We start from the raw sequence: 26,204 nt of genomic DNA, 5'->3' as shown, positions 1-26,204 counted from the left end.
AAAAAGTTCAATTTTCCTGCTTTTAAACTGACTGGCAATGTTCTTGAAGTATGTAGCAAAATTAAATACCTTGGACATTTTATAAATGATGAATTAAAAGACGATGTTGTAAACTATATGCTCAGGCAAACACCATTGGATGCAAGTTCAGCTTCTGTTCAACAAAGGTGAAAGTAGCCCTGTTTAAAACATACTGTACACCACTTTACTGTGTCCATTTATGTTCAAGCTACAAGAAATCTATCAATCAGAGGCTGCAAGTTTTGTACAATGATGCTATGCACATCCTTTTAACAATACCCAGAGGAGGCAGTGCCAGCCAGATGTTTGTCACTGCAGCAGTGAGCACCTTTCATGCATTGTTAAGACATATAATGTTTCAATTTATGAATAGACTGGAGGAATCTGGGAATATTATTATTTTGGCCCTTGTAAATCCCACCCTGAGCACTGGCTGAAATGTTTGCACATAATCTGATTTTTTTTGTTTGTTTGTTTGTTTTTTTACACTGTATATTTTTGTATTGTACTTGTTTTGTGTTATTTATGGACCTGAATCTGAAATAAAGTTTTCATGTCATGTTATCAACTGCAACCTTTGGAACATGTGTTGCGATATGGATTCCTGAAAGACCAAATAAAGTCTATAGTTCAGAGCTTCAGAAAATGAAATGTTGCACAGCTCATGTTTCTGAGAGACTTTATTGTTTGCAGGTCCAGGAGACATAAGCTTGGACTTCTCAGTAGGTCTTTTTGGAGGACTGGGTGGATGAGGTTGAGGAAACAAGCTTCCCATCCACCGTCTCCTCAATCACCGTCACAATGTTTTTGGTTGTAGTGCTGGAAGAGCTGTGAACCAATCAGAAAACACAGTCAAACTCACACCAGTTAATTTACATTTCAATTCCAACAACAGACTGTTAAAGGATAAAAAAAATGAAATTAAATAAAATATTCAGAATGTGACAAAACTAAGTTCTATAAAAATAATGTAAAGTGTTAAATGTATATGTATTTTTAATAATTCATACAATGTTCAACAATCTTCCATTAGTAGATTGTTAACCAAATAAATATTTACCTCTCAAAATATTAGAAAACCCCCAAATTTCTTGATATGACTAACTGAATATTTAAACTTTTCTCCTGAATTTCAATTTCAAGCGGTGATGACGACAGAATTAGAACCAGATCACCACTTTTAGTGCTAAACTCTGGTGCAACATAAGTCAGTAACACCCAACATGGCTGCCGTTAGCATTATTACCTGGCAGTGCTGCGTGATTTACATTCTACCGGATTTCAAAGACTTCTAAAAACAGATACAGAATTTAGTCTGCTTTACAGCATTGATGGAAAATAAATCCATTTGTGTAACTGTTAATGTATTACACGTATAGCAAGTGATTGTTGTAGTTCCCTAGCATAGCTCAGTCACCGCAGTGGCCATAGCTAGCTTGTAAAGTTAATGCATGGCGTTGTTAGCAGGAAACAGTAAAGACTTAGACGACTCCAAGCAAGATGTTATACAGTAACATCAGATTGATGCCAGTTAGTTTTTTTTTTTTAATATAAATTATCCTCACCGCTGTAGTGTAACTTAGTTGTGTGTGATAGCTTCACATTGACAACTTCTGCAACTTGGGGAATTATCGCTGTACATTTCCAAAGTCAAAATTAATAAAATTCATAATGTAACTCCTGAATAAGACCACAACATTAACGTAACTGAGAATATTCAGTGTAAATTCTTAATTCTGACAGTTTATGAATCTGAATTCAGTACTTTATGTCCTGAATTCTCAAAATACTGAAAGTTGAAAAAGAGAACCCAGAAAAAAAATTGTTCCAGGTTTGATTCCTCACATGCTAATTTGTTCACAAAATGTTTTAAATAAGTTCAAACAATTTTTTAAATTATGCCATAAAATGTTTTTTGATCCAAATATGAACCAAAGCAATATTGTTTTCTGCAACGTGTCTGTATGCAACTTTGCTTCAATAAATTCAGGAAGTGAGTGGGAGGGCCCTTCAGAGCTGACTAGTGGTTAGTGACGAGGGTCATGCCCATTGGCTTTCTCCTGATCAGGAAAGAAATCCAGTGTTTCCTTGTGTGGTCATTCTCTGCAATAATTTGAGATCTCTTTTACCAGGTTTAACCCTGACAGTTTCAAAATTCACTATTAATATAGCCCTATTTCTGGTTGTCCATTATAGCAGGTTTGTCGTGTGAAGAAGGCTATGACTGGAATGTGTCATCTGATGGTGATGGTGAGACTTACCTCGTACTGGTGGACTCTCCTTCCAGCAGCCTCCTGTACTGTGCAATCTCTACCTCCAGGCGGGTCTTGATGTCCAGTAGCATCTGGTACTCTTGTCCCTGACGCTCCATATCAGCCCTCAGCTCGACCAACTGCGCCTCTATGCTGGTCACCTGGGGGATAGACAGAGATGGTGGTGATGATGATGATGAAGGTCAAGAAAAAGGGTATATAAAAGTGATGGAAAGGAAGATTCATAAGAGCAAGTGGAAAAAAAGTATAATGATTAGAACGGTGGGAAAAAAAAGATAAAGGAAACATGAAGATCAGATGACAAAAACTGAAAGAAAAAGAAGTCCCATAAGCCACAGTAACTTTGAAAAGTTACTTTATTAGTTACAGCTACTTTTTACAGTTACTCCATTAGCTAATACGCTAACAGCTAATTAGCGAATAATAGCTAATGTCACTAATAAAGTAACTAGTAATCTAACTTGGTTATTTTTAAGATTGAGTACTCAAAAGTAGGGATGTCCCGATCAGGTTTTTTGGCCCCGATCCGATTCCGAGTCATCTAATTTTGAGTATCTGCCGATACCGAGTCCCGAGCCGATACTTTAAAAAACTGAATGAACAATGAACAAATGCTAAATATATAATATTTCCATTTTAATCACCTTATTTTATTATTTATCACTTAAACAGTGCACTTCTCCTTGAGGTAGCTTGAACAATCAAGTAATAATCTACCAGACTTTTAAAAATTGTACAAATTTCCATGTTATTTTATTTGTCTAAAAATAAATGCCCAAGGTTCCTTATGTTAAACAAGAAATTATCTAATCTGAAATAACAGGTGGTTTTAATTTACAGATGAAATGTTTCTAAAGAAACATTTATTGATTTAGCCATTTCTAAACTTTATTTAAACAGTAATCAGACATTTTGAGGTAACAAACAACAACAAAAATCATTTTCAAGGATTTTTCTTCAGAAAACTGCTCTATATATGAGCAGTCCTGTGACACATTTCTGTTTTGTACAGATTAGTGGTTTCTGCCACTAGTCTTCTGTGTTTTGGCCCAAAGCGTCATTCCTATTGGACAGCACGAAGCTACGTCACAGCTCAGAGCGTCAAAAGTTGGATTGGGTTGAACTTGTTATGTTTTTCTTTTGTTCAATAAAAAAAAAAGATTGGGTTGAACTTTGACAGCATCAGCCTGCTGACAAGGGGCAATGTGTGCTCCTGTCAGAAGCGTCGCTTTAGCTCAGCTTTTGATGCGACGCTTCTGACGCCTCTAAAAAGCAACGCGCCTCATTGAAAATAATGCTTTTCAGACCGATTCTTGACACCTCTGAAGCTTCCGATGCGTGAAAGGCCCATTAATCTGCAATAATGAGCTTGAAATAGCGCTTTTCAAAATAATGAGGATAAAATCTATATCGGATTCCTGATCGGGATGCAACGTCCAATTTCGATCAAGTCTGAAACCATGTAATTGGGCCCGATTTCCGATCACGTGATCGGATCGGGACATCCCTACTCAAAAGTAACTATTAGTTACCTTGCTGATTAGTTACTTTGCTGATTACTCAATCTTAAGGGTAACCAAGAAAGATTACTACTTACCTTATTAGTTACATTACTTATTATTTGCAAGTTGTTGGCAGCTGCTAATAAAGTAACTGCATAAAGCTCCTAATGAAGTAACTGCATAAAGTAACTAAAAAAGTAACTTTTCAAAGACAAATGTTTGAAAATGCAGTCAGCAGTCTTTTTTCTTCTTCTTTTAGCTGCTGTTTGAGGAGCGCCCCCTTCTGGATGGTTCCATCTTGTAGGTTCTGTAAAAGTGTTCTTTCACTATTGTGAGCAGCCAAGAAGTTATCTTTCTTTTTATAGAAGGTTTACGAGGTCTATTAGAAAAGAAACTGACGGTTTTATAAAAAAAAAAACTATATGGATTTGAATCACGTGCGATTACACCAGACATTCTTGAACCCTCGTGCGCATGCGTGAGTTTTTTCACGCGTCAGTGACGTCATTCGCCTGTGGGCAGGCTTTGAGTGAGCACTGGTCCAGCCATCTCGGCTGAAATCCTTTGTCTGAGATGCTGCTGGAGACGGCGCGTATTGCTTTATCAAAATTTTTTCAGGACCTGTGAGGGATATCCGAGTGGACACTATTCAAGAAATTCTGCTGGTTTTCGGTGAAAAGTTTAACGGCTGATGAAAGTTTGTGGAGTTTCTTTCGCTTTAAGGACAGCTCACAAAGCGGATCGGCGCGGCGCGGTCGGAGGTGGAGTCCGTCTGGCTGTTTCGAGCTGAAAACATTCTAATTTAAGGCTCTGTTCACCCAGGACGTCGTCAGAGAACAGAGAAGTTTCAGAAGAAGTCGGCATGAGGAGTTTATGCGGACATTCCACTGTTAAAGGAGATTTTGTAATGAAAGAACGTGCGGGCAAATTCGCCGAGTCGGTTCCGTGACGCCGCCGCAAATCCGTCTGCGCCGCGACAGGAAAAACACCTCCGTGTTGAAAACCATTTGTAAAATTCAGGCGGCTTTTGACAACAAGTGAGTATCTGAGAAATTGTTTAACAGCTGGGCATGTTCCAACTTGTCCGTTAAGGTTTCCAATGGAGGTGTTTTTCCTGTCGCGACCCCCCGCGGTTGGGTCCGGCCCGACATGTGAACCTGCCCGCACGTTCTTTCATTACAAAATCTCCTTTAACAGTGGAATGTCTGAATAAACTCCTCATGCCGACCTCTTCTGAAACTTCTCTGTTCTCTGACGACGACCTGGGTGAACAGAGCCTGAAATGTGGAAGTTTTCAGCTTGAAACAGCGAGACGACGCCGCCTCGAAGTGCAGATTGCCGTCAGGCGTCGTGGGCTGTCCTTAAAGTGACACTTACACACCAAAATCTCTCATCAGCCGTTAAAATTTTCACCAAAAATCAGCTGAATTTATCAAATGGTGTCCACTCAGTTGTGCCTTACAGTTTTGAAAAATTTTTTATCAAACAAAGCAGCAGTCTCTGAGCCATTCCTAAACAATGAAAAAAAATTACGAGAGGGTGGGCGACTCCTCACTCAAAGACTGCCCACAGACGAATGACGTAACCGACAGGCGTGAAAAAACTCTCGCATGCCCACGAGGGTTCAAGCATGTCTGATGTAATCACACGTGATTCAAATCCATATGGTTTTTGAAAAAAATAATAAGGTCGGATACTTTTCTAACAGACCTCGTATTTTCTGATCATCTTACACAAAGATTGGCAAAAGAACCAGAACAACTGCAGCCCGCCTCCTGGAAACCAAACACCAGGTCCTTAAGATGTCAAAAACTAAGGTGACTGGGAACAAAAAGAAAGAAAACTACAGCACCGCACTCGTAGAGCACAAATCTCCATCAGCACTAGTTTCCGATTCCACAAATTTTTACCTTGGAAAAATCAAAGTCCTGTTAGAAGTGCATTTTTTATAAGCTAAATTATAATACAAAATATAGATTGAAAGGGCTTTTCAATGTTAAAACGAGTGAAGCGACGCACAACGGCACAAATCTCACTCATGGTACAGGGAGTCCCAAACAGGAAGTGCCAAATTTTGAGTCCACAGTGAAACAGAAAATGTCAAATGTCAAACACTTCTTGGATTAACAGACGAGATCTCGTGGTATCTCGCTGGAACTCAGTGGCAAGTTCACACTGAAATAGGAAGTGCCAAATTTTGAGCCCACAGTGAAACAGGAAATGCCAATTGTTGACCACTTCCTGGATTGGGTGGAGCTAGAGGGGAGGCCAGGGTTGCACTGGACTCCCCTGAAATCTGATTGAACACAGATCACTGACGTGTCACATCACCACACATCTGGTTGAAAAGAGCTGCATTTTGAAATTAGTGTCACATATTGACTGCTATGTCCCTCCTGTACAGTAGGTGGTGCTGTGTACCACAAAAACGTTCTAATCCACCAGTAGAAGAAGAAAAATGTTTGACTCAGATTTGGACTGAACACGTCGTTTGAAAATGAGGAACTAAAAACTGACACACATGTAGTCGCAAAAATTCAACAGTGCAGACGTGATGTGAATCCAGAGGGTCAGTTGTCCAGCAGCACCTGTACCTTACCTGAGACTGGTATCCAGCGAGAATCATGGCGTATCGGTTCTGAGTGTCCGCCAGTGTCCCCTCCAGTGACGCTTTCTGCAGACGAGGGACAAAGACAAACATGTCACCTTCATGAACTGAAGCATAAATAAATAAATGAAAAATAAAAAACCTCCAGTAGTGCAGAATAATCAGAAAACATATCAGTTTGATTAGTTTTTATATATTTTTAAAGTGATTTTCAAAATTATTTAAAATTGTTCTGGGTAAACTGCTTTCAATCAGTCGGATCTAAAAAATGTCTCTAAACTGAATTTGATGTGATGAAACTGCACTGTATTTGATTTGGAACTGTTCTGCACTAAAAGTAAATTTTTAAGATGCTTAAATATATATATATATATATATATATATATATATATATATATATATATATATATATGACAGGGAGTTAATTAAACCAATGACAAAGTTCTGGATCTAATCATTTTGTACAGAGGAAACCAGTTCCATGTGTACAGCATGCTGGGGGCATGGCTTAGACTTTACTCAGCATAGTGACATGACTCTCACCAATCCCAGCAGGGACTGCAGTTCAATCTCCAGAGCCTGCAGCGTGCGCTTGACCTCCGTGATCTCCGACTTGGATGTCTCCAAGGTAGCAGTCTGGCTTACCACCTCTTTGTTGAGTGTCTCTGTCTGTTCCGAAGACAAACAGCTTTAGTCTGGATCAAAACTTTGGTTCTTGTTCCACAACTACGGGCGCTGCTTTACCTTGGCCTGGAACCAGGTCTCCAGTTCTTTACGGTTCTTAGCAGCGATGCCCTCATAGTGTTCTCTCATCTCTGTCAAGATCTTGTTCAGGTCGACACTTGGCCCAGCGTCTACGTCCACGTTGACCTGACCGCTCATCTGGGCTCGCAAGGCCAGAAGCTCCTACAAACAGCAAACACACAACATCAGACTTTATGGAGTCTTTCATATTTGGGTGTGACATCATCACTTTCTCCGTACAGATACATAGGTACGTTTTTACCGTCTGTCACACATTTTGATCAGCTGTTGGACAACTTTGACTGGGAGCAGATTCTCAAGGCTTCATGGGAAGGGGCGTGGCTTCACACTGAGTGAGGTGGAACAGTAACATCACATGCTACAGTTATAGTTGACTTAGCAGCAGTCTCTTCAGCTATACAAACAGACCTCATGTTGGAGGACAACTGATGAACGAGTGAATAAGTGAGACTGAAGCTGACCTGGAAAAGCCGGCTGATCCAGACTGCAAGTGGAGCTCACATTCAATTCAGTTCACTTATGCAAAATTACAGCTTAAGTCATCTCAAGGTGCTCCACAGGAGCAACATTTAACCCTGACCCAGCCTGTGAGCAAGGCATAAACTGGACCCAACCCACGATCTGGCTCCTGGGCAAGTACACTGGTGGCAGTGGTAAGGGAAAACTCCCTCAGATGTTTTTCATTGGAAGAAGAAACCTGAAGCAGACCTGACGCTGTGAGGTGACCATCTGTCTTGGCCAAACTAACAAACAGATAGAAATTTAACCTCCTCATGGTTCTTCTTGAGGAAGATCAACTCCTCCTTCAGGCCCTCGATCTGCATCTCCAGGTCAGACCTGGTCATTGTCAGCTCGTCAAGAACCCTCCTCAGCCCGGCAATGTCGGCTTCCACCGACTGGCGCATGGCCAGCTCGTTCTCATACCTGTCAGAGGAGGTGAAGAAGAACACAGCATAAGAAGATGGGATGAAGGAGAGGATTAAAAACAAGAACAAAAGCATGCTGAAATGTGATAAATGTGTTTTGAAGGTGAACTGCACACACACACACACACACACACACACACACACACACACACACGAAAACACATTTGAAGTTGTGGCAGAGGTATAGGCTCTAATAAGTGTCTTTCGTCTCATTTTCCAATTTAATGTAATTTATTTTTGAGCTAATGAAGTTAAACTTATTTTATTGTTAATATTATTTATTTTCATTAAATAAAATTGGCTCATTAAATTGTTGAAATTCCTATTTTATCTATTTTAATTTAACTTCATCATTTAATGATCACTAGATATAAATCATTAATGTGTCTAATTTTCAAACAAGTTTATTTAAGACATTTAATTTATTCTTGATTGTAGTGAAAAGTTGAGATGCAAAACCCAAAGTTCACTTTGTTTAAATGGAGAAAACGACAGTTTGAACTAGGAATTTACACTCAACAAAAATATAAACGCAACACTTTTGGTTTTGCTCCCATTTTGTATGAGATGAACTCAAAGATCTAAAACTTTTTCCACATACACAATATCACCATTTCCCTCAAATATTGTTCACAAACCAGTCTAAATCTGTGATAGTGAGCACTTCTCCTTTGCTGAGATAATCCATCCCACCTCACAGGTGTGCCATACCAAGATGCTGATTAGACACCATGATTAGTGCACAGGTGTGCCTTAGACTGCCCACAATAAAAGGCCACTCTGAAAGGTGCAGTTTTGTTTTATTGGGGGGGGGATACCAGTCAGTATCTGGTGTGACCACCATTTGCCTCATGCAGTGCAACACATCTCCTTCGCATAGAGTTGATCAGGTTGTCAATTGTGGCCTGTGGAATGTTGGTCCACTCCTCTTCAATGGCTGTGCGAAGTTGCTGGATATTGGCAGGAACTGGTACACGCTGTCGTATACGCCGGTCCAGAGCATCCCAAACATGCTCAATGGGTGACATGTCCGGCCATGCAAGAACTGGGACATTTTCAGCTTCCAAGAATTGTGTACAGATCCTTGCAACATGGGGCCGTGCATTATCCTGCTGCAACATGAGGTGATGTTCTTGGATGTTGGCACAACAATGGGCCTCAGGATCTCGTCATGGTATCTCTGTGCATTCAAAATGCCATCAATAAAATGCACCTGTGTTCTTCATCCATAACAGACGCCTGCCCATAACATAACCCCCACCGCCACCACGGGCCACTCGATCCACAACACTGACACCAGAAAACCGCTCACCCACACGACGCCACACACGCTGTCTGCCATCTGCCCTGAACAGTGTGAACTGGGATTCATCCGTGAAGAGAACACCTCTCCAACGTGCCAAACGCCAGTGAATGTGAGCATTTGCCCACTCAAGTCGGTTACGACGACGAACTGGAGTCAGGTCGAGCCCCCGATGAGGACGACGAGCATGCAGATGAGCTTCGCTGAGACGGTTTCTGACAGTTTGTGCAGAAATTCTTTGGTTATGCAAACCGATTGTTTCAGCAGCTGTCCGAGTGGCTGGTCTCAGACGATCTTGGAGGTGAACATGCTGGATGTGGAGGTCCTGGGCTGGTGTGGTTACATGTGGTCTGCGGTTGTGAGGCTGGTTGGATGTACTGCCAAATTCTCTGAAATGCCTTTGGAGACGGCTTATGGTAGAGAAATGAACATTCAATACACGAGCAACAGCTCTGGTTGACATTCCTGCTGTCAGCATGCCAATTGCATGCTCCCTCAAATCTTGCGACATCTGTGGCATTGTGATGTGTGATAAAACTGCACCTTTCAGAGTGGCCTTTTATTGTGGACAGTCTAAGGCACACCTGTGCACTAATCATGGTGTCTAATCAGCATCGTGATATGGCACACCTGTGAGGTGGGATGGATTATCTCAGCAAAGGAGAAGTGCTCACTATCACAGATTTAGACTGGTTTGTGAACAATATTTGAGGGAAATGGTGACATTGTGTATGTGGAAAAAGTTTTAGATCTTTGAATTCATCTCATACAAAATGGGAGCAAAACCAAAAGTGTTGCGTTTATATTTTTGTTGAGTGTATAAGAAAACATGTTAGAAAATGAACAAATTTCCATAAATGCAATGAAAATGGATGTTCAAGTTCTTTAATATTTTTCACATTAATACTTACTTAAGCAGCCAAGTGTATATTGGCCACAGCTAAAAATTTGGTAGTTCTTAATGGTTGTGACATTCCGGGGTTTAGGCTTATAATGGTTTTAATATTTAGTGGTTTAGGATTTTAGTGCTTCTGGTGTTAAGGGGTTTAGGTTTTAACAGTTCTGGCATCCAGTGGTGTTGGGTTTTTAATGGTTCTGGTACTCAGGCATTTAGGTTTTTAGTGGTTTTGACATTCAGGGTTTAAGGTTTTTAACAGTTTTGGCATTCAGGGGTTGAAGCTTTTATAGGTATTGGATGTTTGGGTCCATGAGGCCTGTAAGTAGAGAGGGGTGTTATTTTAAAATTTTTTGAAATCTATAAATTTTTGCATGGAATATGGAAATATACATGGAATAAACAATACCAGTATAATTTTTGGGTCATTTGGTTCCATAAACCCATATGGACGGAGCATTTGAAAATTTCAAGTAACGCGTGTGTCATATATGTGCTGTTGACGTAGAAAACCACTCTGTTGCTTATAATTAGTTCATTGTGGCCATGTCATTCTTTACATGTGATGATTATACTCAACTGATGTGCCTGAAATAAAAACCACATAGATTTTTTTGTTACAATTGATCATAATATATGTACTGAAATTAGGTTTTTTGTCAGTTACTCTTAAAAAAACACCAGATAGGCTTATTGTTACTATAGAAGTTGAATATAAACTTGGGGTCAAGCAACATTTGGAGCCAAATTTCAAGTCTCTAGGTGCAGCGGCTCTCAAGATATGACACTTTCGTCAATATTTTTAGCGATTTTTGAACCTGATATCTTCACTGGCTCCGTCCATATGGTTTATTCCGTGTATATTTCCATATTCCATGCAAACATTTATAGATTTCCAAATTTTCTGAAATAACACCCCTCTCTACTGTAAGCAGAAAGTCACGGGATTGAGGTTCTTTCTGGTCGTTGATTTGTTTTGTCTTATGACAATCGCTAACTTTACTGCAGACAGTCGTGGTTCCTCTCATAAAGTGGGACATACGTAAACATATCACTGAAGCCTAAATGTTCTAAATTGTTGGACTTACTTGATCCTGAAGTCGTCAGCAGCCAGACGGGCGTTGTCAATGCTGAGGTGGATGCTGCCATTCACTCGGATGGCATCCTGAATCTGAAAGCAAACACAGTGACATAAACATGGTTAGAATTTATAGATTTTTTTATGCGTTTATGCTCTTTGTTTGTTTACTAATTTAAGTAATTTGCTACTTAATGAAGTTTAAGGGGAGGTGATGGTCTAGTGGTTAAGCGTTGGGCTTCAGGCCAGGATCCTCAGTTCAAAACCCAGCTACACTGGAAAATCACTAAGGGCCCTTGAGCAAGGCCCTTAATCCCCTAGTTGGTCCTGGTGTGTAGTGAACGCCTGTACCCTCACATTGGTGTGTGAATGGGTGCATGTGAGGCATTATTGTAAAGCACTTTGACCTTCTGATGCAGATGGAAAAGTGCTATATAAATGCAGTCCATTTAGTGAAACAGATTAGAACAGATCATGTGGGCTGGTAGACTTTTATTCTGAAAGCACTAACATATTTAGCGACCAACTGCAGACTTGACAGGGCGGGGTGGGGTGGGTGGGGGGGCACTGATCTCATTGGTAAATTTGTTGTTTTAGCACTGTATGTGTGTGAAATCAGTGTTTGTGTTTCTAAGTGGGTTTAGATTTTTAAAGCTAATATTTCAGATCATCCAGGAAAATCACCAAAGCTTACTGTCAGCAAAGCAAACCGACTGCCATCAGTAGCTTCTGTTCAGTGCATTTTCTGCTTGAAAATTCAAGAAAATAATACGATTAATTCAAAGTAAAGAACTATTAAACCTTAACTCTTCAGTAATTCACACACATGCACATTGCATGGTGGTATTTTGCGTTATGTTGCATTTCTCCAACTCCCTCGCTGAAAAAGCAAAAGTAAATAAGCCAAGTTGGAGTTTGAAAAAGTGCACTGCATTATGGCAATTCAACATCTCAGTCAAGTTAACAAGTACAAAGCTCATTCGTGAATTTACACCAAACTGGAATGTGAATCAACAAAATGATTTGGGGGGAGGGGGGAAGCTATAAATCTAAATAAAATATACAATACAGTAAAATATATTAAAAAAAAACATTGTGTCACTATCAGAAAACAGAAAAGGCATTTTTAGACCACAGTTTTCGTGCCATGACCAAAGATAATCTCATGTTTCTTTCATGATACTAATCTTTCAGATGGGACAGTTGAAAACTGCACATTGCACATTGTTTTGCTTAACATGCCACAGACTGGCAGAATTCACAGAAACTCGCACAAAAAGTACAAAGAAAGAGAGAAATCGCAAATAATGTGCATTCAACTGTGTAAATCAAGTGTGTTCATCCATTTTTGTATTCACTAACCCTTGACCGGGAAATAATAAGCAGCTCCTGGTGTCTTCACACGCAGAACTCCAACTGGGTTTGTAGAGCAGCCACTGAGCTCTGACCACTGCCTCGTTACTGGCATTTTTTCAAAACCCCATCAGTTCTTGTGAGTAATTCAGATTTAAGGCACCTTCAGGTAAGATGGTGAAGACACTGCTGTAGTGATGAGCAGCGGACCAACATCAGTCTAACCTGAAAATACCTTACTGCAGATACAATGTGGCTCTGCAGGAGAATTAATGTACATATTTTATTCTATGGGGCCATGTTGGCGGTCTGTTCCACCATGTTTAATAAGTACATCTTACACTACCTTGCCCTGCAGGTCAGCGATGGTGGCGAAAAAGGCACTGTAGTCCCTGGTGGAGGGGCCAGCCTTGTTCTCTAAGAACTGCCTGATCTTCAGCTCCAGCTCAGCGTTGGCCTTCTCCAGAGAGCGCACCTTTGCCAGGTAGGTGGCCAAACGGTCGTTCAGGTTCTGCATGGTAAACTTCTCATTGCCAATGACACCCTCTTCCATTCCAGACATGCTGAAGCCGGAGGAAGAGGAGTATCCTCCTCCGTAGCCACCGCTACCTGCAGCAGCATAACTCCCACCCCCAATGGAGCTGGAGATGCGCATTCCACCGAATCCGCCGGACACACTTGCAGCTTTCATGGCAAGCATCCCTCCTCCTCGACCGCCCATCATGCTTCCTCCACTGTCCATCATGCTTCCTCCAGAGGACCTGAAGGAGATTTGGCTGGACCTTGCCATCATACTCATGGTGGCTGAGGAAAGATGTGTTCTGCTCTGGCTGGAGACACAACGGAGGAGTGAAGAATCACAAGGCTCACGACTCTTATTTAAACCACAGTTTAAGGAGCCATCTATCACTCAGCAAATCGCATGACACCACAAAAGGTACGGACGCCAAATATGGGGCAGCTGGAATACCTGTAGAGGGTGTGACACTGCAAGAAAATGTGACAACAAAGGTGGGATTCTGATCATTAATGACAGTGCTTAAGGTCTTCCAGAAGCTCCAGGCTACGTGTAACCTTTGCGCTGTAATTACTATGAAGATAGTCTTGAGTGATCTCTTAGAACGTGAAAAATTATAAGCCAAAGCGTGAGAATGCCAGTCAAAAATGCCTGAGGAGTCAGTGGCCATGACGCTGACAGGCTCCATCGTGCAAGTTACAGAAGCAATCATTTTTTAAATGTCACTCATGCTTGGTGTTGTACTTAATCCTTTTATTTGAGTCCAAATGTCACATAAAGGTTAAAAATAATAGCAACTTGTGAAATCTCTCATTCTCACGTTATTGAGCGTTCAGGAAGATTTTCCAGCACGTTATCTCCTTCAAAGTTTGTATAGCTGCAGTGCAGATTAGATTAGAGACTTTATTTGCCATTTGTACTCGTACGCAATGTTTGGGTACATAGGAATTCTTGGGCAGAGTTCTTGAGTAAATAAATATAAAAAATGCAAAAGTATCTATCTTGTAATAGCCAAGTGGCCTCTGTGTGTGTGTGTGTGTGTGTGTGTGTGTGTGTGTGTGTGTGTGTGTGTGTGTGTGTGTGTGTGTGTGTGTGTGTGTGTGTGTGTGTGTGTGTGTGTGTGTGTGTGTGTGTGTGTGTGTGTGTGTGTGGCTTTGATCATACAGAAAGTAGTGAGAGCCAGTGGTGGGCACAGACAACAGATAATCAGATAACTGAAAAGTTATCTTTGATAAAGATAAACCACCCAAAAATGTATCAGAAGTTACAGGTAACCGATAAATTCCAGTATTGTCTCTGGTACATTTGCAACTACAACCCCTGGCAAAAATTATGGAATCACAGGCCTCGGAGGATGTTCATTCAGTTGTTTAATTTTGTAGAAAAAAAGCAGATCACAGACATGACACAAAACTAAAGTCATTTCAAATGGCAACTTTCTGGCTTTAAGAAAGACTATAAGAAATCAAGAAAAAAAGATTGTGGCAGTCAGTAACGGTTACTTTTTTAGACCAAGCAGAGGAAAAAAATATGGAATCACTCAATTCTGAGGAAAAAATTATGGAATCACCCTGTAAATTTTCATCCCCAAAACTAACATCTGCATCATATCAGATCTGCTCGTTAGTCTGCATCTAAAAAGGAGTGAACACACCTTGGAGAGCTGTTGCACCAAGTGGACTGACATGAATCATGGCTCCAACACGAGAGATGTCAATTGAAACATAGGAGAGGATTATCAAACTCTTAAAAGAGAGTAAATCATCACGCTGTTGCAAAAGATGTTGGTTGTTCACAGTCAGCTGTGTCTAAACTCTGGACCAAATACAAACAACATGGGAAGGTTGTTAAAGGCAAACATACTGGTAGACCAAGGAAGACATCAAAGCGTCAAGACAGAAAACTTAAAGCAATATGTCTCAAAAATCGAAAAATGTACAACAAAACAAATGAGGAACGAATGGGAGGAAACTGGAGTCAACGTCTGTGACCGAACTGTAAGAAACCGCCTAAAGGAAATGGGATTTACATACAGAAAAGCTAAACGAAAGGCATCATTAACACCTAAACAGAAAAAAACAAGGTTACAATGGGCTAAGGAAAAGCAATTGTGGACTATGGATGACTGGATGAAAGTCATATTCAGTGATGAATCTCGAATCTGCATTGGGCAAGGTGATGATGCTGGAACTTTTGTTTGGTGCCGTTCCAATGAGATTTATAAAGATGACTGCCTGAAGAGAACATGTAAATTTTCACAGTCATTGATGATATGGGGCTGCATGTCAGGTAAAGGCACTGGGGAGATGGCTGTTATTACATCATCAATAAATGCACAAGTTTATGTTGATATTTTGGACAATTGAAAGGATGTTTGGGGATGATGAAATCATTTTTCAAGATGATAATGCATCTTGCCATAGAGCAAAAACTGCAAAAACATTCCTTGCAAAAAGACACATAGGGTCAGTGTCATGGCATAGGGTCAGTGTCAATGAGCAGATCTGATTTGATGCAGGTGTTAATTTGGGGGATGAAAATTTACAGGGTGATTCCATAATTTTTTCCTCAGAATTGAGTGATTCCATATTTTTTTCCTCTGCTTGGTCTAAAAAAGTAACCGTTACTGACTGCCACAATTTTTTTTTTTCCTGATTTCTTATAGTGTTTCTTAAAGCCAGAAAGTTGCCATTTGAAATGACTTTAGTTTTGTGTCATGTCTGTGATCTGCTTTTTTTCTACAAAATTAAACAACTGAATGAACATCCTCTGAGGCCGGTGATTCCATAATTTTTGCCAGGGGTTGTACTAACAAGCTGAATTTGAGTTTTAACACCACAATCGCTTTTGGAAGCATCAAAAGCAACAACAGACCCAAACAATGAGCTGGCACTTTTATGTTTGAACATCCTGCCCCCTGCTGGAAGCTCTTGTTTATTACACAGCTTCCAGCACAGACGCAAGCTGAGAGTAGCTACAAAACCAGCTCTTTACCAATCCCAATGCTCCAGTCAGACGGAGGTCTTGGAAGATAAAGTCATGCTGACTTATGGTTTGGTGTGAATACTGATAGAATAACTCCATTAATGTCAATTCTGTCATTTGTACAAAGTTAAAATATAACATATATCTTTTAATGTTGAATAATGCACTAATTCTGAGGTTTTGTAACAAACACAGACAGATCGCAAAGGATTCTGGGTAAAAATGCCTCTGCTAAACACTGATTGGTTTAGTCATTCATTACGTAAACCAACACGTTAATGTGACGTGTGTCGTGTGTTGGTGTTTACAGATAAATGTGCTTTTGTAAAATATTCCATTTTTTATTTGTAAAAACAGGCATTTTTACGGAGCCCTGGAAGTGTCATCACAAAATATTTTGCATGTGGAGAGAATGTGCGCTAATTTTATTAGTGCCGTGCACACTTTTTATGATGTTGTAAAACGTGCACTCAATATTGTCTTGACACATAAATGTTGGCTTTACACTGTGCAAGTTTTGTCCCTTTTTCAGATGATTTTTCATTCGTGCGAGAATTTTTTGGATCGAGTTTCAGGTTAATCACGCATCCTGCATTGTGTAGTGTACATGGAGTAACAAGCTGCGCGTTTAACATCTCACGACCACCTCCTGATCGCCAATCATATGGTTAGAGGAAAATCAAACCTGTTTGATATTATTCTGGTCAGCCGTCGTGAGGGCATCCTGCTGCTGAAGAGCTACAAGCATCCAACTGCTCGCACTGTGCCTGTGCAAACACCGCAGACCTGTCTTGTAATGTTTTTTGTTGTTGTTGTTGTTTTGTTTTTAAACTTTGATGTCTCCCATCGAGAGTTTCTGTAAATTAAGTTTGAAAAAAAGCTTACGTTTTGCTTCTGGAAACACGAGTTCGACGTGTGGTTTTTGAACGTACAATGTGTGTGAGAACATAAATTGGGCGCTCTGAACTTTTACACCGTGCCGTTCTGTTGTACAGTTTGAACTGAAACCGAGTACAGTGATTAAAAATATCATACAGTGTCTGCTCAGCTTCAGGACGAATACTGCCATGAACTGCCATGAACACTACTGACCAGTAGATGGCAGTAGAGGCCTTGAAAACTTGCCAAAACACAGGGCTGTGAAAACTCCACGGTTCCGCGGGTTTCCGCGGATTTCATCATGGGGGGGGGGGGGGGGGGTGTTAGTGATGTACTCTTTAATCGTGAACATCACTGAGTTTTTAAAATGCTTATCGCAAAATATTCTCTTTTTTATGACATCGTGCAAGTTTTATAAGTCCGCGGACACTGATCTGTGTGTTACAGATACAAATCAGTTTCCTGGGATCCGCGGGGTTTCGCAGAGGAAAAATGCCACTCAAAGCCTGGCTGTTATGACAGTTGTCGTAAAGCAGGACTGGTTGGTTGCTGCATGTGGCTCCTGTGCGATGCTTAAGCTAAACTTAGCATGTGGACATCCCAAACTTTTAGAGCTCTAAAGTTTTTTAAAGAAGATTTGTGCGGTATGTCTGTGTCACGGAGCGACGTTGCACAGAGAGAAGATGGTGAGAAAGACTGTTTGAAAAAGTCTTTATAAGGACAAGAATCTGTGGAATTGTTGCTGGCTTCAGCAACACACCTGAAAGAAACGGGAAAAGTGAAGTGTGCCATCAGGAAACACGGTAAAAATTTTCCTCTCCCTGGAAAATAAACATTCTGCTGTTCAAACAGGATTTTAGACATGATTATGTGACTTTTTTCATTAATCTAGTCTTTCTTTCATTGTAAAAAAGACATTGTGGCTTTGAATGGATTTAGGCTGCATGAATTTACACAAGAATATAAGTGACTTTTTACTATAAGGTATGTTATTAATATTTTACCATGATTTTCCAAATATTCTCCAAGCTTTAGCTGTGGTTTTTGAAATGCTGTAACAGTCTTTTCAGTCTTCATACATTTCATGTAGTTTAATTGTTTTGAGTTAATACATAATTTGTTTTACAATTAAAAGGAAAATCATTCCAGGTCCTACTTCCATGTCATATTCTGTTATTTCAACATCATCATTGACAGGTCAAATAAAAGGTTGAATATTATATTATCATTTAAATATCCACTAATTTTGAGATTTGTTCTTCCAGGAGATGCTGAAAAAGTATCATTAGATAAAAATTTAATTCTGGGGCCCCACAGGGCCCTAGACCCCGGCTCGTGGGGAGCTGTACCCCCCCCCGACCCCCAGCAAATTTTCCTCGGATTTCACAATTTTCATTTCACAGCCGTGAAAACAAAATTCCAGATTATCCGTGTCTGCTACATTTAGGATGTGTGGAATTTAACAAACGCAAATACAATAACAACGTCTATAAACCCAGAGAATATATTCACGAGAGTTTTAGGCACTAGAGTTTAATGCTGTTGTCCGTGGAGCCTGAACAGAGTGTCTGAAATGCATTTGTCCTGTCGTGAACGTACTGAGATTACCCTGTCCTACCCATAATGCACTGCTGGGCACAGCATGTGCTCACTAAAACCTTAAAAAATAGCACATTACTAAAACTAAAACATATATCTGATATTTTCACTTTATAAAACTTCAGACATGACAGTAATTTTAAATAACATGTCCAAAATTAGTTTGGTTAAAATTTGAACCATAAGTTAAAAATGTATGCCTCTGGCTGACTTGGGTGATATGGCCAGCATATCAGTATGGTGTTAAAAGAAATGTTTATTTTTTTTAGTGACTAGTTCTCCTTTGCCTGCAGAGGATAGAGTGGTTTCTCCTGGAAGCAGCTCTCTTCTGTTTGCAGAGGGGGGAACTATACATCTGTTAGGAAAGTAACAGGTAGGTGTTCAACTGATTTTAAATTTTAAAAATGTTTGCTGCTGTTCAGCTTTGTTTACTATGTTATCTGTCTAAATGTTATCAGACAAAAATTTATCAGAAGATAATTAGTCCAATAATGTTTTTTAAAGTTATCTAAAAAGATAATCTGATAACGAAAACATTATCTTCGATAATTATCTGTTATTGGATTATTGGAACTGTGCCCACCACTGGTGAGAGCTGACATTTGCTGTTTGGTATGCTTACATATTTTGAGTCAAGGATGAACACTGTGAAAACGGAAAGTTGATAAGACTAATATTTTTAGAGAAACTGGCAATTTTAGCTAACCAGTAAACAATGGTCATTGTGTTGCAAAGCACCATGGGAGTTTAGGGTTTGGGGGATTTAAATGTTATTGTGGTTCATGTTTGTTTAACAGTGTTGTTAGTGTTATTGATTTATTGTGTTTTGTAGTTCAATTGGTTTAGTCAGTTTAGTTAAGTATCATATTGCCGTTACCATGAGTGAAAAGAGTATTGCCTGTGATATCTTCCGCCACTGTCTCTGTTTGTGGGTGTGCAAAAATTAAACACATCTGTTTACAGCAGAATGCAGCAAAAACAAAAAGCTCTGATGTGTGTGAATGGGGAGAGCTGGCATTTGCCATTTGGTATGCTGCTGTATTTTGGGTCAAGGATCAACGACGCCAAAACATTGATAGGACTAATATTTTTGGAGAAACTATGGATATTAGCTAACATTGCTAATTAGATTCTGGAATAGAATCCATTCCAGCAGGGAGCACTAAATCATTTAATATTAAAATTGCATGCATGTGATTTTATTTACTAAGGTCAATGTAAGTACATAATATAATTGTAAACATATTAAAATACATGGATGACACAAGAAAGTGAAAACATTTCCATTGTGGTCCATCTAATAATCAAATAACAAAATAGAAGTAATAATAAACTAAAATAATAATAATGATAATGGTAAGTGTGTATATGATAACAAGACCCTAAACAATTTATAATATGTTAAGACAGTCAATTAATGTAAAAAATAGATAATTAACAGGAAATAAAAGGGTTGAGTTCTTCTTCTAAAAACTGTTAAGGTCTTAGGTTCGAAAAACATTTGGAATCACACGCCATTCCAACTCATTATACAAGCTTTGCTTACTTTATTACCACCCTTGAAAAATGTCAGCTACCTATTTTATAAACACTACCCAATCTAGAGCCTGTGGATCCCCACGGGCAACACGCTAGTAAAAGCATAAAAGTATAAAAAGGATATATTCTTCTCACATTGTGAGTCTTAAATACACCCAGGTGATGAGCTGCAAATCCAGAACAGGTGTGAGGAGAAGCTTCCAGAACTGGGGTGTGGTTAAACAGAGGGAAACACCCACCACCAAGCACCAAGAGAGACAAGAGAGAAAGAAGTAAGAAATAGCCAGAGAATAGACAGATCACAAAATAAAGCAAAAGTAAAATAAAACAGAACACATACCAAATGACAGTGCAAAACCTGACAGTACCCCACCCCCCAAGGGCCAAATCCCAATGGACCAGGAGCAGAAGGATGAGCCGCACTGAAGTCCTGGACCAAGGCGGGGTCCAAAATAAAATGGGAGGGAATCCAAGACTGCTCCTCAGGGCCATAACCTTCCCAGTCCACCAGGTACTGGACCCCATGGCCCCACCACTGAGAGCCCAGAATATGCCGCACCGTGAAGACGGGCTTATCATCCACAAACTGGGTGAGAGGCAGGGAAACAGCAGGAGGGCACAAAGGGCTGGACATAACAGGCAGTAACAAGTGGTAGAGTTTCGGCTCCATTCAATGGTGGCCAACGCCGCAGCTCGACCGGACAGGTGAGAAATCAAAAAACCATTTTCGCTCTGTCAGACGGAAACATGGATGCCATCAGTTCGATATGTAATTTGCACTGAGTAATGAATGGCTTCACATCCCCGGACTCCATAAAAATGTTCAGGCCGAGAGAGCTGTTTGCATAAACTTGGGACTGCTATGGAAGCTGGCGAGGCTGCTTACGGTCCCACAGGTGAAGCAGATACGTGAACCGTATCTGCAGGTGCCTGATGCTTCATTGTAGTTAGACGCTGGTCCATCTGGGTGCTCACGGAGGACATGAATGAATCCTGGCATTTAGCCAACTCACTAAACCCAGAGGTGAGAGTGGCAAGCTGGCCCTCCTGCTGAGCTAACTGCTGGCTATGGTGGCGTACCGCCAGCTGGAAAGCGTTTTGGTCTGCTGCGTCCATTGTTGGCCAGATCGATCTATCAGGCTTGGTTATAAAAGCTGGCTGAACACAAATGCAGGACACAAACTCACAGCTCTGTAGGATTAAATTGTTTACTGAGTTCGTTAGCTGGGGTCGGTACATAGTACGGCAGTCAAACAGGAGCAGAAGTACAATAATCATCAGGCTGAAGGCGTGGTCGAGGAAGGCAAACAGGTAGTCAAAAACATGATGAGGCAAAATGAGGCAAAGCAAAAATACAAGAGAGAGCTGGAAAGAAGGCACAAGGCACATCGATCTGGTGAGGGACAAGGGCACACTGTTTGTCTTAAATACACCCAGGTGATGAGCTGCAAATCCAGAACAGACGTGAGAGAAGCTTCCAGAACCGGGGTGTGGTTAGGCAGAGGGAAACACCCACCACCAAGTACCAAGAGAGAGACAAGAGAGAAAGAGACAGAGAAAACCCAAGCAGAAAGAAACAGCCAGAGAATAGACAGATCACAAAATAAAGTAAAATAAAAATAGAACACGTACCAAATGACAGTCCAAATCCTGACAGTACCAGGTTAATGGAGATTGTGGACAGCAGTTATTTCAACCTTTATATTCCAAACACAGTGGATATTGCACATAAAATAAAGTGTATATTGCACATGTAGATCAAACAGATATTGCACCAGTGAATGTTATTTCACAGGGAATAATATGGAGTTAAATTTGTCTCAATATCTGCAAATGCACAGACGGTGATCTACAAATATTCCTCGATTTGCACACGTTTTGCGATCCACAAATAGAAATTTCCGATTTCTAACTTGTGTGTTGGTTTTTACAAATAAATGTGTATTTGGAAATATATAATTTTTTCATTTGTAAAAAAAAAAGAAAGGCATTTGCAAAATTGAAAATTCTGTTTGTGAAGTGTGATTCAGCAATTGTGGATCACCAATCACACACATTCATCGCTTTGCTCAGTTACATCTTTCTGAGACATTCTTAAGGGCCCCTTCACACATAGTACGAATATGTACGAATCAGGGCAAATCACGGCAGAACAGCTCGTATGAGCGAACCATAAAAACATCAATCCGAGGGGCAGGCGTGAATGATCCCGCTGTGACGGTTTCTGCAATTTACAAAACCTCTGATTGCCAGCCAGAAACTTTACCACTGCCTTACCATTGCTGGCCTGTAAAAGGTGCGGAAAAATGCCTGAAATCAACAAAGAGATGGACGTATTTAAAAAAATAAAGCCACACACCATAAAAAACACCGCATTTTATTGAATTCCTCTTATTAAGCGGACAATACAAGTATGAACAGTCTGTTCCTCTGTAGATGACCAATGGTCACAGACGTACAGTCATGAAATGACATGAATGAGAAGCAGTGCGCTCTTATCATGTCCACATCTGCTGAACCCGGTGTGTCCAGTCGGCGCCATGCACGTGTCTGGCCTGACATGCGTGTCTTGTAGACAGTGCGCCACAGGACAGACACTGCATCATGTTGAACAGAGCTCATGTGGGTGACATGACATTCAGATTGCCCGGTGCGTGTTATGATCTGACGGTCCATATCACCTGGGGCAGTCTGTCAATGTGCGCGTTGTGCATGCTCTCCAGCCCATCGCAAAAGTGATATATGTTTTTATGTATTTCCATGTGAGGACAGCAAGCACACACACACACACATGTCCATTTAAACATGGTACATGTTCTGCAGCTGTGACGTCCAGGACCACAGATGTCAACAGTTGCTGTTGTGGGCAGCCAGCCACACCCCCTGTCTGTTCAGCACACAGACCAAGGTGTCACTCTGTGATCAGGTGAGAGGCGCCCCCCAACCCCTGTGGGGGGGGTCGAAACACATGCACGTCATGTGTTGGGGGGCGCGCAAAACACACACACATTTTGCGGGGGGAGCCAACACTCTGGCATACCATATGTACATGGCAACTTCACAGTCGTGGGGGCACTTAGACAAATTTCACATCCACCTCAAAAGTGATTGTCTGCTGACTGTTTTTGTGCTGACAGCATGAATGGCCACACATTTTCTAAGTGCCAAGCGATCAGTGTTAGATGTTTGTGTGTGTCACCTGGAATTTGGCCGACACCTGCTGCGATAGAGATCAAATGTGCTGTCACAGGGCACATTCTGTCTTTCAGCTGCTGGTGTGCGCAAGCAGTTGTAGCAACAGGTGTACGAGGCATTGGAGGCAGCTCCAATTTTTCACAGTTGGCATGCAATTCCTCTTTCATGCACTAGTTGGCTTAAATCATGTTATGTGTGAAGGGACCCTGAGCCCCTTTCACACTGGGCTTTCATACAGTTGTGCTGTGATGTGTATAGAGTACGCTGGAAAATTGCACAGATTTGCCATACTCCCTGTGTAGCCTGGTGTATGATGGCGCATGGTTGTGTTACTAGTCTTGCTTACAGTTGCATATGGTTGCTTACTGCCACATATGGAGCCCTCGCTGCTATTTTTCTGCCTCTCACAGTCCACTCCTACCTACTTTTTGGGGTTTTATTGGCATTGTAGAAAAGTGCTCCATTCTCAAAACGGTACATGAAAAGTAAATGGCACACACATTTCCAGATGTACAGCAGAACACAAGCTGCTGCCCCGTCATGGCTGCATGCAGGGAGAGAGAGAGAGAGAGAGAGAGAGAGAGGGGAAAAAATTGCACACAGAGGAGAGAAGCTTGGCTCCCTGACGCTGCACCTACTGTCTTCTCTCCAGCTCTGTGTCTTGTTATCCCGTTCTGCCTGCTTCATGTGTTTTATGACCAACTCGACCATGCCTTTGCCTGATGTTCCTAGTTTTGTTATTCCTGTTGGACTGCCTTACTGTGTACTATTTTACTGTTTCAGTAAACTGCTTTTACATACAGAGCTAGTTGTCTGAGTCCTGCATTTGCATCCTGCCTGAACCATCACCCAGATCTGATAGCGTAGACCCGATAGACGTGCTTAAAAACTGCTTACTTTCTGCATCCAGTGTTCTCACATACCCCTCATCATACTGCTGCATAAGAGAGCAAAAACTCAGCGTAGAGCTGCGTAACTCGGCGTAGTTGGTATGCCGCAATACGCAACTCTACGTTGACCCTGGTGTAAAAGGGGCTTTACACTGCACACAGATCCTCAAACAAAAAGCTTGCAATTCACACAAAGCAACACTGTCATCTAGTAGATGGCAGTATTGTCCCATGCATTGATGTGGCTATGGGTGGCACTCTACTTAACTGGACTTTCACTTTCACAGTGAAACCATGGCCCAAGAAGGAGAGCGGCTATTCTTTTCCCTACATTGTGATAAAAATAGCATTTGTACCATCAGTCCCAGCACCAGACACAGATTTGCAGAGGGGCTTTACATTGCTCTCACTGGAGCACTTTTTTATTGTTAGCTCAGTAGTATAAAGTAGAGCCCTGCACAGGACTATTTTCTTTGTCCCACAGCCGCTCCTGCCCACCCGGCTCCCACTGAATTTCAGACCATTACCACCTGCAATCGGAACATGTGTGTTGCCTTTCACACTCACAGCCACAGCAACCCGGACAGACCACCCTGGCCTTCGTGGACCTGCCCAAAGATATGACCAGTATCCAGCACTACTACAAGGTGAGAAACGACGCTGCAGGTCCCAACCCAGCCAACCAAGAGTACGCCCACAATACTCAGGTCAGCTCAGCCACAGGACAGAGTGTTGTTTGGGATACCAGCCGCTGTTGTTCCCCAGGCAAGAGGAGGACTTGGTGGTGCTATCTGTGCATGCCCACCTGCGGTGCTGTCGGTGGGGAAGACGGCCCATTCTGCTCTACTCTGGACAAGGGACAGGACCCAACACCATGCAGATCAGCAACGAACCATGGCCCCTCAGTACTGGCCGGGCCAAGAGGTGTGGTTATTGGCCAAGGACATTCCATGTTACTCTGGACCATATGTTGTGGATCGAGTTCTCAGCCCAGTGGCTGTCCAGCTGCATCTTCCCTGGTCTCTCAGCATCCACCCAACGTTTCATGTCTCTCGGCTCAAACCTGTGCACGCCAGTCCATTGATCTATCTGGCCAACCCCCCTCCTCCTGCCCATCATGTGGATGGCCATCCCACCTGGACTGTGTGGCGGATCCTGGATGCTCATCGCCGGTGCCAGGGTGTTCCAGTATCTGGTGGACTGGGAGGGTTATGGACCTGAGGAACACTTCTGGGTGTCACAGAGCCTCAAACTGGACCTCCGTCCTGTGGGATTTCTATTGGGCCCATCTGGAGAGGCCTGGTGGGTCACCTGGAGGCTCCCACTGGGGAGGAGTTACTGTTTTGCTGCCTTGGTGTTTGCTCTGCTCCCTCAACCCTTCTGTTTCTGCAGGCGACGCATCACGGAGCTGATTATCTTCACCTGTCCAGTACTATTCAACACCTGCATAAAATCCCTGGTTCTTCACCTTCAGAATTTGCCAGAAACTCCATTTTTGCTTAGCAGTATGTGGCCTCCTCGTCTTAGTAAGACTTCTCGGTATCATTTCTCCTTGTGTTTTTTTCCTCCTTTTTGGCTTTGTCTCCAGGGCCATCAGCCACCTGTCAGCTCCGTGGGCGGTCAACTGGTCCCGGTTACCTGTCACCACGCTGTTCTGGTCCAGCCTATGTATCCTCTGTATCAACATTTCAATAAATTGTTTCTTTGTTTTCCCTCACTCAGCTGTCTGCTTTTTGGCTCCAATTTGGGTTCTCTTCGGCTCGGCCGTAACACAGGGAAAATTGACCAGAATCGTGTTTGGACAGCAGTGGGGTTGGTGTTTTGGGCGCCATCTATTTTGTCGGCTTCACTTAAAGGTGATCTGTGACAACACACA

At 41.6% G+C, this 26,204-nt stretch overlaps 1 protein-coding gene across 1 annotated transcript; it reads right to left on the bottom strand.

Annotated features, from left to right (window-relative positions):
- Positions 1-589: 589 nt before the first annotated feature.
- Positions 590-13,622, bottom strand: LOC117528598 (keratin, type I cytoskeletal 13-like). Its single transcript, XM_034191223.1, has 8 exons — positions 13,071-13,622; positions 11,382-11,464; positions 7,937-8,093; positions 7,149-7,310; positions 6,948-7,073; positions 6,396-6,470; positions 2,283-2,434; positions 590-849 (listed from the first exon to the last, which is right to left on the bottom strand). Exons 1-8 carry the CDS (start codon positions 13,521-13,523, stop codon positions 741-743), a joined length of 1,317 nt encoding a protein of 438 aa, XP_034047114.1. The 5' UTR covers positions 13,524-13,622; the 3' UTR covers positions 590-740.
- Between the last annotated feature and the right edge of the window lie 12,582 nt (positions 13,623-26,204).

The sequence above is a fragment of the Thalassophryne amazonica genome, chromosome 16, assembly GCF_902500255.1.
Source record: "Thalassophryne amazonica chromosome 16, fThaAma1.1, whole genome shotgun sequence".
NCBI lineage: Eukaryota > Metazoa > Chordata > Actinopteri > Batrachoidiformes > Batrachoididae > Thalassophryne > Thalassophryne amazonica.
The sequence above is the reverse complement of the archived record's forward strand: the minus strand, read 5'-3'. Positions and strand labels throughout refer to the sequence as shown.